General features: G+C 38.1%; 1 protein-coding gene across 1 annotated transcript in view; it reads right to left on the reverse strand.

Moving 5' to 3' along the window:
* The window catches only part of LOC131167117 (protein SLOW WALKER 2), a 61,890-nt gene extending 47,817 nt beyond the window's left edge, over positions 1-14,073 (reverse strand). The window contains exons 1-3 of the mRNA XM_058125936.1: positions 13,514-14,073; positions 10,434-10,509; positions 9,799-9,918 (exon numbers count right to left, since the gene is read on the reverse strand). Of these exons, the coding sequence (XP_057981919.1) occupies positions 9,799-9,918; positions 10,434-10,509; positions 13,514-13,925 (608 nt within the window). The 5' untranslated portion in view covers positions 13,926-14,073. The remainder of the gene's footprint in view (positions 1-9,798; positions 9,919-10,433; positions 10,510-13,513) is intronic.
* Between the last annotated feature and the right edge of the window lie 265 nt (positions 14,074-14,338).

Here is a 14,338-nt window from a genome sequence, read left to right on the forward strand (position 1 = left end):
AAGATTTGCAAGAACAAGCCCCTGAAGAGTCTAAAGAACAAGAATGCCTATCCATCCCAAAGGAAGGAGAAAAAGTCCCCAATAACATCAACAAGGAAAAGGAAGATAACTCTTTACCTCTCTACCATTAAGAGTTCTACAAAAATGGAAGTCCCAAGAAAATAAAAAAGAAGGAAATAACCTCATTATGCCCTGAACTCAAACGATAAAGACAAGGAAAAGAATATAATAAAGCAGCATTACCCACCCAGAAGTCTTCCCAAAAATGAATACAAGAACCATTACCCAAGACAAACTTAGTGAGAGGAACAAAGAGGGGGCAGACCTGATGACTCCTCTAAGGGAAACTGCCATAACCATTTAGCCAAAATAGCAGTGTTTCTAAACACAAACTTACCAAGATCCCCCTTCCCCAACCTATACCTACAAACAGTCTCCCAGCTAACAAGGTGATCTCTCTTATTCCCAACCCCCAACCAAGGGAAATCTTGCATGATCTTCTCAATTTTACTAGCTACCCCCACCTAATAAAGACAGATACAAGCAAGACAAGCCTGAATAAGAATACCCCCTAGAGAAAATAACACACCTTTCCACCCATCCAAACGCTTAAGAGAATATCCCCCACTGGATCCCAAAAAAACCATAGACCTAGGATTATCTCCCAACAGAACACCTAGATAAGACGAGGGCCAATCCAAAAGACCACAACCCGCTAACAAAGCCAATTCCCTAGACCTACTAGATGTCAAATTGATTGCTGCTGTACCACTCTTCCCCAACTTCATTTTACGTCCAAAAACCCTCTCAAATATTTGAGGAAGAGTCAAAATATTCAAAAAAGAATCTATATGGTCACGAATGAAAAACAAAGTATCATCAGCAAACTAAAAATGGAGTTTTTTTACGGAAATATTAAAAAAATAAATCAAAAAGCACAAATATAGAGGAAAGTGGGAAAAAATACACAAATGTACCCAAACACAAATATTAAAAGTCGGTTTGTGCTTTAAAAAAATTTAAAATTGATGGGATGGGACACTGCTTGTCAGCATTAAAAAAAGCAAGGGGATAGGACGCAGCACTGACGCACTGTCAGTGCACATTGAGAGGAGAGAGAGTGTTGTGCACAGGGGGGGGGGAAGAGACGTGTGTCAGTGCAGGGGAGAATCAACGAAGCTCCTCCGCAAAAAAAAAAGATTTAGGATTAAAAAAATAAAAAACAAAGCTGCATGCATGCTTTTGAAAATTTTGTACCTAAATAGTAACCAAACCAATTTTTGGAAAGTCGGTTTGGTGTTCAAAATAATTTCACCCGTCTCCCCCTGCATGCTTGCATGCGTGAATGAGGTGTACGTAAAAAGACCAAAATCAACTTTCCAAAAGTCGGTTTGGTAACGCCCTCACCTACCCCACCAAACTTTGCATGTCCAGTCCCCTATATATTCGTTCATCATTCCCCCACTATCACTCTCACCCTTTCTCTTCTTTCATTTCATTCTTCTTCCTTGATCCTCCAACCTCCTTCACCACCTTCCCCTCCCATGACCCCTATATATAGTTGTTTTGCATTAGTTCCCTCGTCTAAAACATTTCTTTTGTCTGCACGCTCCCCACTATATTCCTAAATTTTAGTTTTGGTTTTCATTTTAGATTTCCATTATATTTAACACTTAGACATAGAGTTTGGTCCAATTGATTTTTCCATATTGACATTGAGTACCATGCATCCTTCCTACAAGGCATGGGAGGAGGATCATTTTGAAGCCTTTAAAGAGCGTCAGTGTGTGCGCACATTAGAAACTATGTGGCATGCTCATCCCAGAAGCATCCCGTGGATTCAACGAGTAGGGTTCTATCCACTGCACCAGATTTGGTACATTCGCTAGGCATGCAAAGTTTGGTGGGGTAGGTGAGGGCATGACCAAACCAAATTTTAGAAAGTTGGTTCTGGTCTTTTTACGTAAATTATTTTGAACACCAAACCGACTTTCCAAAAGCCGGTTTGGTCACTATTCACATACAAAATTTTCAAAAGCATGCATGCAACTTCTTTTTTTTTTTAAACCCTAAATCCTTTTTTTTTTTGCAGGGGAGCTTTGCTAGTTCTCCCCCGCGCTGACACACGTCCCTTCCCCCCCTGCACACAGCACTCTCTCTCCTCTCTCCTGCGCGCTGACAGTGCGTCAGCCTAAAGTCCCACCCCCCTATTTTTTTTTTAAATGCTAACAGCTCCTTTAATTAAATGCTGACAGCACTCTCTCCTCTAATCTCTTAATGTGCGCTGACACATTTGTGTATTTTTTCCCACTCTCCTTTATATTTGTGTCTTTTGTTTTATTTTTTTAATATTTCCGTAAAAAACTCAACTAAAATAGACACATAAACCCCACTCTTCTACCCACCTCAAGCCCTTTAACTAAACCCTTATCAACTGTCCTCTCCACCATTCTACTCAAAACAGCAACAACCAAAATAAACAAAAAAAGGAGATCATGGAATCCCCTTGTATAACACCTCTCGATGCTTTAAACCAAGATTTAGGTTCTCCATTCAAAATAACTAAGAAAAAAGCATTAGACAAGCATACCTTCGTCCAAGTCCTCCATCTCTCCCCAAACCCTTTTCTAGCCAACTCCTTATCCAAAAAATTCCAGCTAACCCTAGAATAAGCATTTCCAAAATCCAGTTGAAAAGAAGGCCCTTCTCCTTCATCCTACGAACCTCCTCTGCAACCTCATTAGCAACCAAAATAGCATCCCCAATTTGCATACCCCCTACAAAAGCACTTTGCGCCTTAGAAATAGTTTTGTCTAACACCGCACTTAACCTATTAGCTATTAATTTAGCAACACTCATATACATACTATTCACTAAACCAATAGGCCTAAAATAAGCAATCTTAAAGATTTATACCTCTTAGGCATCAAAGTGATGAAAGTGGAATAAATACTCTTGCTTAGAATCCCACTACAATAAAATTCATTAAAGACCTTAAACAAATCCACCTTAACCAAATCCAAACACTCTTGAAAAAAGGCCAAATTAAACCCATTTGGACCTAGAGCTTTATCCATTTACATCCCAAAGACAATTGCCTTAACTTCCTCCTCCTCAAGAGGCCTTCCTAACCAACTCACACGGTCCATGGAAATGGGATTCCAATCTAAACCCTCAAACATAGGCCTACAGAAATCCTCCTCTAAATAAAATTGGAAAAGAAATTAGTAATCTCATTTGCAATCAAATGAGAATCAAAAATAACCTCATCTTCTCCTAAATCCAAATCCCTAATCATGTTTCTCCTCATCTTCCCATTAGCCAACATAAGAAAAAAAAATTTATTACAATCACCTTCTTTTGCCAACTTAAAGTTTGGTCATTTGCATCCAACTCCTTACTTCTTTTAAAAATCAAATCCTCCAACTCATTCTACAAGGAAACCCGTTTAGCCTGCTCACTATCCAATAAATTAACACCTTCCTCTTTTCCATCTAAAAAATCCAACTCACCCAAAATGGCAGCCTTCTTCCTCCTAATATTACCAATAACCTCCCTATTCTAGATTTTCAAAGTCTCCTTAAGATGCTTAAGTTTCCTCATGAACCTAAACCCTTCCCAACCCCTCTCCAAATCAACAAACCAAGATCTCTCACCACAAAAGAAAAAGTATTGTGATCAAGCCACATATTCTCAAACCGAAAGGGAGAGAGACCCCACTTCACCTTAGAAGATTCCAACAAAATAGAAAAATGTTCAGATGCAGTTCTAAACAAAACAGTTTCAGAAGGATTAGAAAACTCATACTCTCAATCACTACAAAATAACAACCTATCTAATCAACTAGCAGAATCCCTCCCCCTACCCAAAGACCAAGAAAAAAGAGCATTATTCAGGGGCAAATCCCTCAATTCACAGTTTAAAAGCGTTCGAATAATTAAACTATTTGTATCCATTAAATTCTAGTTCTACACTCATTTGTGGGGCAAGGCAAGGGTTTGTATGAGTGTTAATTACTTCAACTAATTCTTTTAGATTAAACAAAAAAAGCGTATTAAGAAAGAAGACAGAGATTACAACCTAGGACTAGCAGAGGATAAGAAATACTCAAAAGAAAAAAAAAATGAACAAAAGAATGACAAAGGAAAGACCTGAAAAACACTAGATTAGAAGACCCCACCCCTCTTCAAACCTTTTCCATATTAATTAACAGAGCACTGAAAATTTTCTAATTCACACTGGCCTTCTTCACCTTATTCTTTCCACCATCCAATCGAGTTTCTTTCCTCTAGGACCAGATAACACAAGCCCATCTTGTCCAACAGTTTTTGAACTTCTATATCCTTCTCATTGATCTCCACAGAGGTAAGCGCAAAATCCCACAAAATCCCATCCATACACTAATTACTCTCCTTCTCTTTACCCAATCCATCATCCTGAAAAATAAGAACATCCTCCAAACCTTCAAGTGAAGAAGATGGCACATAAGAGATATGACCAAGTAAATATCTTTTAGATAATCAAAGTTCCATTAAATAAAATGAGATAAAAACACAATGTGTAGATAACAAGAGATCCTCCAAAAATCAACTAAACAACACAAAAGTGCTGCCCTCCAATCTCTTTGAAGTTTAGACAGCGAAATTCCCCAAAAGAAGTGCCCAAATGAAGCATAAAGACAAAAAATCAGGACAAATTGTTGGAGCCTTAAAGATTCTCACAATCCCCTCATTCCAAAAGGATTCACAGGATAGCATACACCGCACATGTCCATAAAGCCATGGAAAGGGATGCTTTTATGTCAGCAACAGAAGCCCAAGCTCATGGAATCCTCCCTTTTCTACTTTTTCCAGAGCCCCAGAATCTCACCAGCAAGACACCCACATTTTGAGACACCACTCACATCACCAAAGGAAGAGAAAAAAAAAAGGTGTTCCAAAGTTGGCTCATCAGATGAGAAAGTAAAAGGAGGTGTGCATTTGTCTCATTAGACTCTCAGTACATCATACAAATATCTAGACTAATCCCTCACAAAGTCTTCTAAACTATAACAAGTCATGCGCATTAATCCCATCAGACGAAAGTCTGGATCTTCAAAAAAACCTTAGCCTTCCAAAAATGATATGATTCAAGGGGGTGGGGGAATTGGGAAATGAATGTTTCCATAAAAGAGGGAAGAAACACTTGGGAAAAGAACCTGATAAATCCTTAGCAAAACCATCACATAGCTCCTAGTTTTTGGGCAACGAAATAATCAAAAACACTAAAAAATGTAGTAATCTCATCAGCCCCTAGTTTTTGGAGCAACGTATTAATCAAAAACACTAAAAAATGTAGTAATCTCATCAGCTTCTCTTCCATCGAGATTCCTAAAAAATTTTAATGTCATAAAAAAGAGTCCCCCTCAAAGAAAAGAAAGAAGCAATGGCCATTAAAGGCAGTCTAAAAAGACAGGCCTTTTCCACATCCCACCCAAATATCCTACCAAAACCAAACCCTATTGCCATTATCTGCTCTCAACAGAATAATAGGAAGAAAAGATGAGCAACCCATAAACAAATTTCCAAGGACTAGCATTAGAAACACTGCCACTTCTTTTGCTATTGCACCCATTTCAAAGAACTCCAAACTTACTCCTAATCACTTCGTGCCGTTAAAAAATTAACATCTAAGGGGAACCACCACAATTATTTTCCAATTAAGGAAATGCTTGACCTATCTCTCCCCCAACCCACAACCCGCAGGTACTTAGATCTCAACCACATCCCAGCTTATAAAATGGTCCCCTTTATTCTTCAATGTGCCAGACCAAATCTCTCATAAACCTCTCCAGAGCCGCAACACTTGTGGAACTCTAAAATGGATAAGAAATATATGGGAATGTTAGAAAGGAAAACGATAATAAGCATAATACAAACGGCCACCCTCAAAATATACATAAGTACATCCCCTACCACCAATCCAATCTCCTACGGTCCTACCCACTCTCTTAAACATTGGATCCCAAATGGTCACATTCATATGGTTATCCCCTAAAGGGAGATCTAAATAGGACAAAATCCAAGCCAGAGAAACACAACCTACTAAAGCCTTGAAAACTATATCTCTATGACCACTAACATCATCCGAGAGTAAACCACCAGCAAAGGCAGAGTCACTGTTAAACTCGCTCTCATTTACAAAGCATATCGCCCCATTCTTTCTCCCCTTAAAACGATGATCTTCACTAACCTTCTTATGCAAGCCTATCTTGGAGTCATTCAGAACTTCCTCAATAAAACTAGCTGCCATCAGTATTCTTTTTTAAAGTCTTACTCATTGCCTAACAATTATACACCTCATCCATATTTAATGCCAAGAACCCCACTCTTGGACATGCTAATCTTCAATCTTCAAATCTTTTAGAAAACTCTCAACAAAGTCCTCAAGAGAATATATATATATATATATATATTTATGTACTGGAGTTATTAATTAGAGTATTAGACGAATTGGACACAACCAAATTGTTCACTAACCTCATCAAAAAGTAAACCACTAGCAAAAGCAGTCACTATCAAACTCACTCTCATTTACCAAAGCATCGTCCCATTTCTTTTTCTCTTTGAAATGATTTTCACTATCCTTCCTTCTTATGGGAGTCTATCTTGGAGTCACTCGGAACTTCCTCAATAAAGACAAGCTGCCATCAGTATTCCTTTTTAAAACCTTCCTCATTGTTCAACGATATACACCTTCATACATTCATCCTTGTCAGATACGTTGCCCATCATTAGGTAGCCACATGAAAACCCCTTGATCTATGGTTCACCAGTGCAAGTGATCCATCACAATCACAAACATCCAATTGATCCCTGGGGCTCCCACCCCCAGCCCCCACAATAAGCTTTCACATCCATCAGCTTTTAATTGAAGCTTTTTGGACACTGATCAAGAGACAAAACTCTCTCTCCCCCTCCACATTAGCCACCTAAAGAAACCTTGTGAAAGTCATTTGGGGAGCTGCCTTCCATCTTAGAAAGGAAACCCCAGCGCCTGATGTTCTTTCAACACCTCCCGTCAACAGAGCAAAACTCTATCTACTTCTCCAACATGAACCACCTGAAGAAGGCTCATGAAAACAATTCAGAAAAGTTTCTTTCGACTGAGAAAGGGAATCACCAGGACTTATGTTGTTCCTATAGGAATTGACCCCGCAACTCTTCATTATCAACACCAGACTCTAGAATCCAAACTCCATTTCCCTTCGCTGCATATCTACTATTCACCAGAAAAAGCATCTGATGCCTCAATTCAATCTATTACCTGTTCAGCTTTCAAAGACAAAGCAACCGACTGGCTTGACACCTGTCAGGAAGAAGCATTCACTTGGCCTGACACCTGTGAAGAAGAAGCAACCTCCCACAGCAAGCCTGTCTCATTCTGGCCGGAAGAATGCCATTGTAATCACTATGATTAACATCTTTTTTCATATGGACCATTCCACCCTTCAAAGCCGCTGGCTTTAAGGATGTACCATCACATATCCTTGAGACAAGATTGGGCTCAAGCAAATAACTTGAATGATGGGCCTCACAGATAAGAATGGGGGGTTGACATGCAGAACCTACCAAAGAAAGCATTTTATTTCCCAAAAGCTGACCCAAGTGCACAGTAATGTTGATAACATTCAGTCCAAACCATTGCAGGAACACACTACTCTTAGTACCACGTACAACCATTCCCTCCCTCTCACAAGCCCTAGATGCCTTCAAATCATCTGGACCACCAGCCCAAAATATTCATACTTCAACTAATTGTCCACAGATTTTTCACATTTCAAAAGGGGAAAAAATAAATTATATTGCCTTTTATACCCATGCATGTATTAGCCTCAAATATATTTGACCCAGCCTCAAATATACTTGACCTAATGTTCTCCAAATTTCTACCAAAATTTTGTCATTCTTGTAACATCTTTCTTTTTATAAAAGAAAAATGTTTTATTAAGACAAAGAATACAGAAATTGGAGCAGGTCTCTTTGTAAAATTAGACAATGAACACAATAAAAGAAGGAAATTAAAACAAATTGCTAATTTAACAAATCCCTTCAATCTCTTCGCACATCAGCCAGCAATCCCCTAAACAAACCAAAAGCAGAGCATCAGAAGAGAACCCAACTCCAAACCAAATCAAAAAAAAAAAGCATCACCACTCTTGAAGACTCTGGAGTTTCTCTCCAGCCAAATACATGAGAGCAAATAGTGCTTCTCCAAAGTATCTTCCTCTCCTTCCCACCATCATCAAAGTCCTTAAAATTCTTTAAAAAAATGAAGGAAGGGCATGACCAACGCTGCCTAAAAAATGCCACAGAGCCTACTTCAAATACGCCAAGAGAGAGAACAATGCAATGAAAAATGCATATTTGGCTCATATCTGGAAACAATAAACATAGAATTCTGAATACACAGTTTTTTAGGGTCTTCCAACGTGAAGCAAATCATTGATATTAATCCTATTAAGAACAGCATACTAGACAAAGGCCCTAATTTCTGCAGAAGTTCTAGCTTCCAAGTATGAGAAGGCAGAGGAATTAAGCACCAATAGAATTGTGGGTATGATGATTGAAAAAGATTTCCAGGAAAATTTCAGAAAAATTCCCCCAAGGCATCCAAAGTTCAGACCCTAGTATCTTGTCAGTTGTCTCTTAATTCACGAGAGCCAAAAGATCCAAGCACCTGCAACAGCCAAACAAGATCAACTGTTTCTCTCACATTCAAATTCCTTCTAAAGCAAAAGTTCCACGAGACAATGACAACAACAAACCCCACCCGCCCCCCGGGCGGGGAAAATAACCTAAAAGGGAGGCATTATGACAACACAAAGGGTAAAAAGGCAAAGATAAGCAAAACCGATGAAGAATCCTCAATCAAAAACTGCTCCTGAAACAAGCTCTCTCACCATATTATATCACATCACTCTGACCAACCTTAACTCTTCTCTTTTCATTCCTTTTCTTTTCTTTTTTTTTGGATTTTCTTTGTTGGGGAAGGGAGGGGTTAGGTGAAACAAAGGATAAGAGGTCCTAAGGTTTAAACGCAGTGGGAATACATGGTGACCAACCTGAACTCTGTAAAGTGAAACTTTGGTGCCCACAATGCTCCTCAAAATGTATCACAAAGTTCCAGTATTCTTATGTATGGATAACTTAAGTTTTGGTCATCTAAGTTCATGAGAAAAGACAATTCATATGTACCATGTCATTGGAAATACCCCAAAAAAACCATTAGAAAACTTCAAAAGTATTTCAAAATCCAAATTTCTTCAGTACTTCACTCATTTAGCCAAAGCAGAAACTGCCACATTTAGGGTCATATTCTTTTATAGAAGTAACTCTAGTTAGAAGAATGTAGAGGTTGGTTGCGCTGGGTGGACAATCTTCAATCAAACAGTTACAAATCCGTACTTACGTTGATAAAAAATGGCTACTTTAAGATCAACTAAACTTATAAAAAGAAAAATATAGAATAAAATTGAACTAAATGGTGATGCTTTTAGTTTTCATGTAGTATTGTATATGAGTATGTGTTTACCATTGACATATTTCTTCCACTGAAGGAACAGAAATGGCACATGGCACATGCAGCACTAAAAACTAAAAAAGCCGACATCCGGCCACTCGGTCAAACAGAACACAGATAGAATCAAGCTTAGAAACCTTGATCACCAAGATTTGACTGAAAACCCTGGTTGTAAGAAATTTAACCTTGCCATCCCTAGCTATTAACAGGGAGAAAAAAAAACATGGTTACACATACCTCAGCTTCAAACATTCTTCCCAATACCAGAAAAGTAGAAGGGAGTAACCATCTTTTGACTCAGGGAGATGATTTAGTGGCTGCTGGAAGAGATTTTTCAGCTTACGATCAGGTAGCAGGCTGGCAAGAAATATTTTAAACAGTAAAACAGTGCATCAAAGAAGCATCCCATCACAAACATGAGAACTGGACAATGATAAAATGCAAATTAAGAATCAAATACCAATCAAAGTCCAAATTAAGAGCAGAGGAATTTCTTATTAGAAAATGCACCAAGACAGCTCCTCTCAAAAACCATCTCATAAAAAAACTCTTTTACAGCTGAATTGTGTTGACTCCCCATGCCAACTGATGCACCAAGGATAAAGTTTAAATTATTCCCACATTGATGATTGCTTTTTTTGAAATAAAAATTAAAAGATTGAGCCACATCAGTCAGCATGGTCAGCCAACAGGTCTGCATGTATACCATATCATTGCCACTGTAACAATAGTCTGTAAGAAAATGCCAAACAAAATCAAAAAGGAGAATACAACAGAAAGTAGGCACCAGAAAGGTCAAATCTTATATTGGTGAGTGCAATTCCCTAAGTTGCAGACTCCCAGACCAGTAGGGGGAGAGAGAGAGAGAGAACCTTGAAATAAACAATTCTTTAAGTGTTTCAAATCCTGTCAATGCATGACGCTTTCCCACTTTTGATGTCACCATTCCTTCATTGAGCAGTAAGTTACATAAATAGCAAGCTCCTTAGTTCAAAATAGAAGGCAACTCAAAACACTTTTGCAAATATTAATGGCAATTACTGAATATTCTCGAACGATAATTATGACAATACAAAATCAACTGGTCACAAAAGGCAAAAGCCAATGAAAAGTAAACTCCTTGAACAAAGAAAAAATAAATAAACAGTAGTTCACTTTTTGGGGGGGGTCAATTGGAAGCATGGTTTTAAATAACAGCTGTGACCGTTACGTAACGGGTTTTTGGGTTACCGATACCGTTACACACCACGAAATTGGTGGGAAGAAAAATCACGGCTGTAGCAGCCATTACGGACCACGACCGTTAAGTAAAGGCTGCTACAGCCCTTCCAATGATACTAGTCTATGAAATCAAGGAAACAGCATTAGCAATCACCCATACTATCACTACAGATCAGGAGGGGCAAATAAGATGCAGAGACAGCCAAAGCCACCTTCACCTCAGCAAGCACAAGTATATTCTAGCACTAGGAATTTGTGTCATAGTCTTTTCACAAGCACCAAAGCACTAAAAAATGTGATAACTATCTCAAACTTTGCATGTTTTTAACATAAACTTCTTCACACCAATAGTAACTTCCCATTTTTTATTTTATTTTTTTGATAGATAAGATAGTGCCATAGCGGTCTCAAGAGTAGGGGAAGGATTCAAACCAGAGATCACATTTCCCGAGGTGCAGCCTCTAGCTGATTGAGTTTAAATTTTGACTCAATAGGTATCCTTGCCCAACATGAAACTTTAACAGAATTTTTCTAACCTTCCACTATTACAAGATAATTCAAACAAAGGATGTGAAAGACTATCAAAAACTTGAGGTAAAACAGAAATGAACCGTGCATGGCCATACCATACCACCACTATTTCTTTAACTCTTAAGAGCTTGGTAATAACTGGTTGGAAACATTTCAAATTTTGAAATAATCTGTGAACCATGGAAGCAGAATGTGATACTTTTTAACCTTTATGAGGCTAAGCATAAGTCTCGAGGAGTTAATGCAGAAATATGTTGAAAACATGTTATAACTATTTTAAAATAGGAAAATTAGGGATCGTTCGGAACTACTTATAAAGAAGTACTTTTCTGGAAAAAGTGCTAATATGAAAAAGTACTTATCTAATAGGAGTATTGGAATACTTGTTAGAAGTATTCTTTTCAAAAAAAAAAAAAAATTTTTTAGAAAATAGTTATTTTCCTAAAACAAAGTAGTTTGGAAAAGTACTTTTTGAAATAAGTACTTATTTAAGCATAAACCAAACACTACTTATTGACATAAGTATTTAATTTTAGTACTTTTCACAATATGTGCTTATTTTTTAAGACGTTCCAAATGGGAACTTAGTTAAAATCATTGAAGTAAACCATGCAAAGAGATAATCCTAGGTCAGTTTGGCATCCTTGTCTTATTTAGGGTCCTGTTGGGCTGTAATCCTAGATTGGCGGGCTTTTGGGATCCAGTGGTGCAGAGGGTGCAAGTGTTTAGATGAGTGGAAAGGTGCATTATTTTATTGGGGGAAGGTGTATGTGTTCAGCTATTTTTATGATTCCAATAGGGATAGCTAGTAAGCAAAACTTATAAAAGATTTCCGTCTAGGGTTGGGGAGAAAGAGGGATCAGTTGCTTCGTTGGGAGGTTTTATGCATCCCTGAGTTAAATAGGGGTTTCAATCTTGTAAAATTGGCATCCAAAAACACTGCTCTTATGGCTAAATGGCTTTGGCGGGTTCCTTTAGGAGAGACCTCTCTTTGGCATAAAGTCATTAAAAGTACATTTGGATTGCACATGAATGGGTTGGATGCTAATTTGGGAATTATATATTCTTCAAAAAGCCTATAGAGGTGTATTGCACAAATTTACCCACCTCTTCCTCCCTTATACTGATTTTATTTCGGGTAACGTTTCTCAAGCTCATTTTTGGGAAGATATCTAGGTGGTAATGCTGAATTTTCATTTCTTTTTCCTAGTTTTACATCTTGAATTAGGGGCATAATGATGTTATTTCCTCTTTTCTGATTTTGGTCATATGCTTTCTTGGTACTTCCACTTCTGTAAAACTGTAAATGATAGTGAAGTGGAGGAACTTTCTTCTTATTTGTCGTTGTTGAAGAATTGTCGTCCTTCCTTGAGGGAGGATAGTCCTTCTTGGTCCTTAGATTCTCAAACTTATTCTTGCATGTCTTCCTTTGATCTTTTGAAAAACAACTTCTCATCTGTTGCACAATGCTTTTGCTTGGAAGATTTGGAATAAGCTTTTTGGTCTATTGGGAGAAAATTGGGTCTATCCTGAATCAATGGATGATTTGTTGGTCATTTGACTCATTTTTTTTCTAGTTTTCATATAAGCAAGAATGCAAATGCTTTCTGGAGATATGCTCTTTTCTCAATGCTGTGGGGATTACGGTTGGAATAAAATGCATATACATTTATGGGGAAAGAAGTTGAAATCCTTTTTGTTTTGGGATAAGATTCATTATTTAGCATCATTTTAGTGTGCCACTGCAGATTGTTTTAAAGGAGTGAGGTTCTCTAACATCCAATGGGAATTGGGTAGCTTTTGTTAGTTTGATAGTTGATTTTTTTTTCATCAATGTTTTTTTTTTATTATTATTATTTTTGCTTGGGACGACTTCTTATTCTCCTTTTTGTACATTCTTCCTAATCTAATGAATTCATCTTTTTTTTGTTATCAAAAAGAGATAATTATAACATTAAAAATTCAAATTGTGTACCAAGATGCAACTTTCATTGTTCAGAAAATATTTTGGTCGAAGAGCTTTAGAGAGGTGCTTATATTAGAGCATTCCTAGTCCTTTCGAACATACATATATTTAAACTTGATTAAAATCCGTTGCGTCGAGCAGAATCTAAAATCATAATTAGCAGACGTCAACTATGGTTTCAATAATAAAATACAAAAGGCTTAACGCACTAATTGAAATGTAATAAGAAAATACCCAATAGCGCATCCAGAGACTTCATATTCGCAATAGGATTTTCTGCCACCGTGACGGAAAAGGCCGAAACTTTATCGGCAGCCGTGCCGGACCTTTGCGTCGCCATAAGCATCTTAATGTCCCCACTTCGCCCCCTCGACGATTCGAAATCCTGCGCGTACTGGGCCAACAAACTCTCTGCGAGCTCCTTCTTCTTCGCAACCAACTTGTTCCACTCTTCCACACTCTTGGACTGGACCTTCTTCACTTCACTCCCCAAAAGCTTGGTCCCTAATTCCGCGGCGTCCACATACCACACTCCCAGAGCGCTCGCCTTCACCAAAGGTAGTTCCGATGTGCTCTTGAACCGATCAACTGCCGCCTTCGGTTGATCAGCCGACGACGAGAAAACCTTAGGTTTGGATTTCCCCATAGCAGCCGGCGTCCGGAACAACGGACGGCGAGGGGGCGGCGAGGGAACGGCGTTAGGGCTGAGGGCGGTATCAGAAACTACCGTAGAGCAACAGCCAATTTGAAAATCGAACACGGAAGGTTTGCGAAGAGAGAGCTTGAGCGGCGCCGAGGACTTGCATGCTGTGAACAAATTTAAAGGGAAATTACAATTACACCCCAGTTTACCACAATACAAATGCCCCTGAACTTTTAAAATTAACACTAAAACCCCCTCAAATAACATTTTAATTATGAAACGCCCTTCTATTAACCAGGATAATTAGGGATTAACACAATTAGTTTATAAATATTTAATAATTTTTAAGACAAATATAACTCTAGAAATTTAATAAATATATGATTTGTTAATTTTATTACAAGAGTTTGATGAAA

This window comes from Malania oleifera, chromosome 10 (genome assembly GCF_029873635.1).
Source record: "Malania oleifera isolate guangnan ecotype guangnan chromosome 10, ASM2987363v1, whole genome shotgun sequence".
NCBI lineage: Eukaryota > Viridiplantae > Streptophyta > Magnoliopsida > Santalales > Ximeniaceae > Malania > Malania oleifera.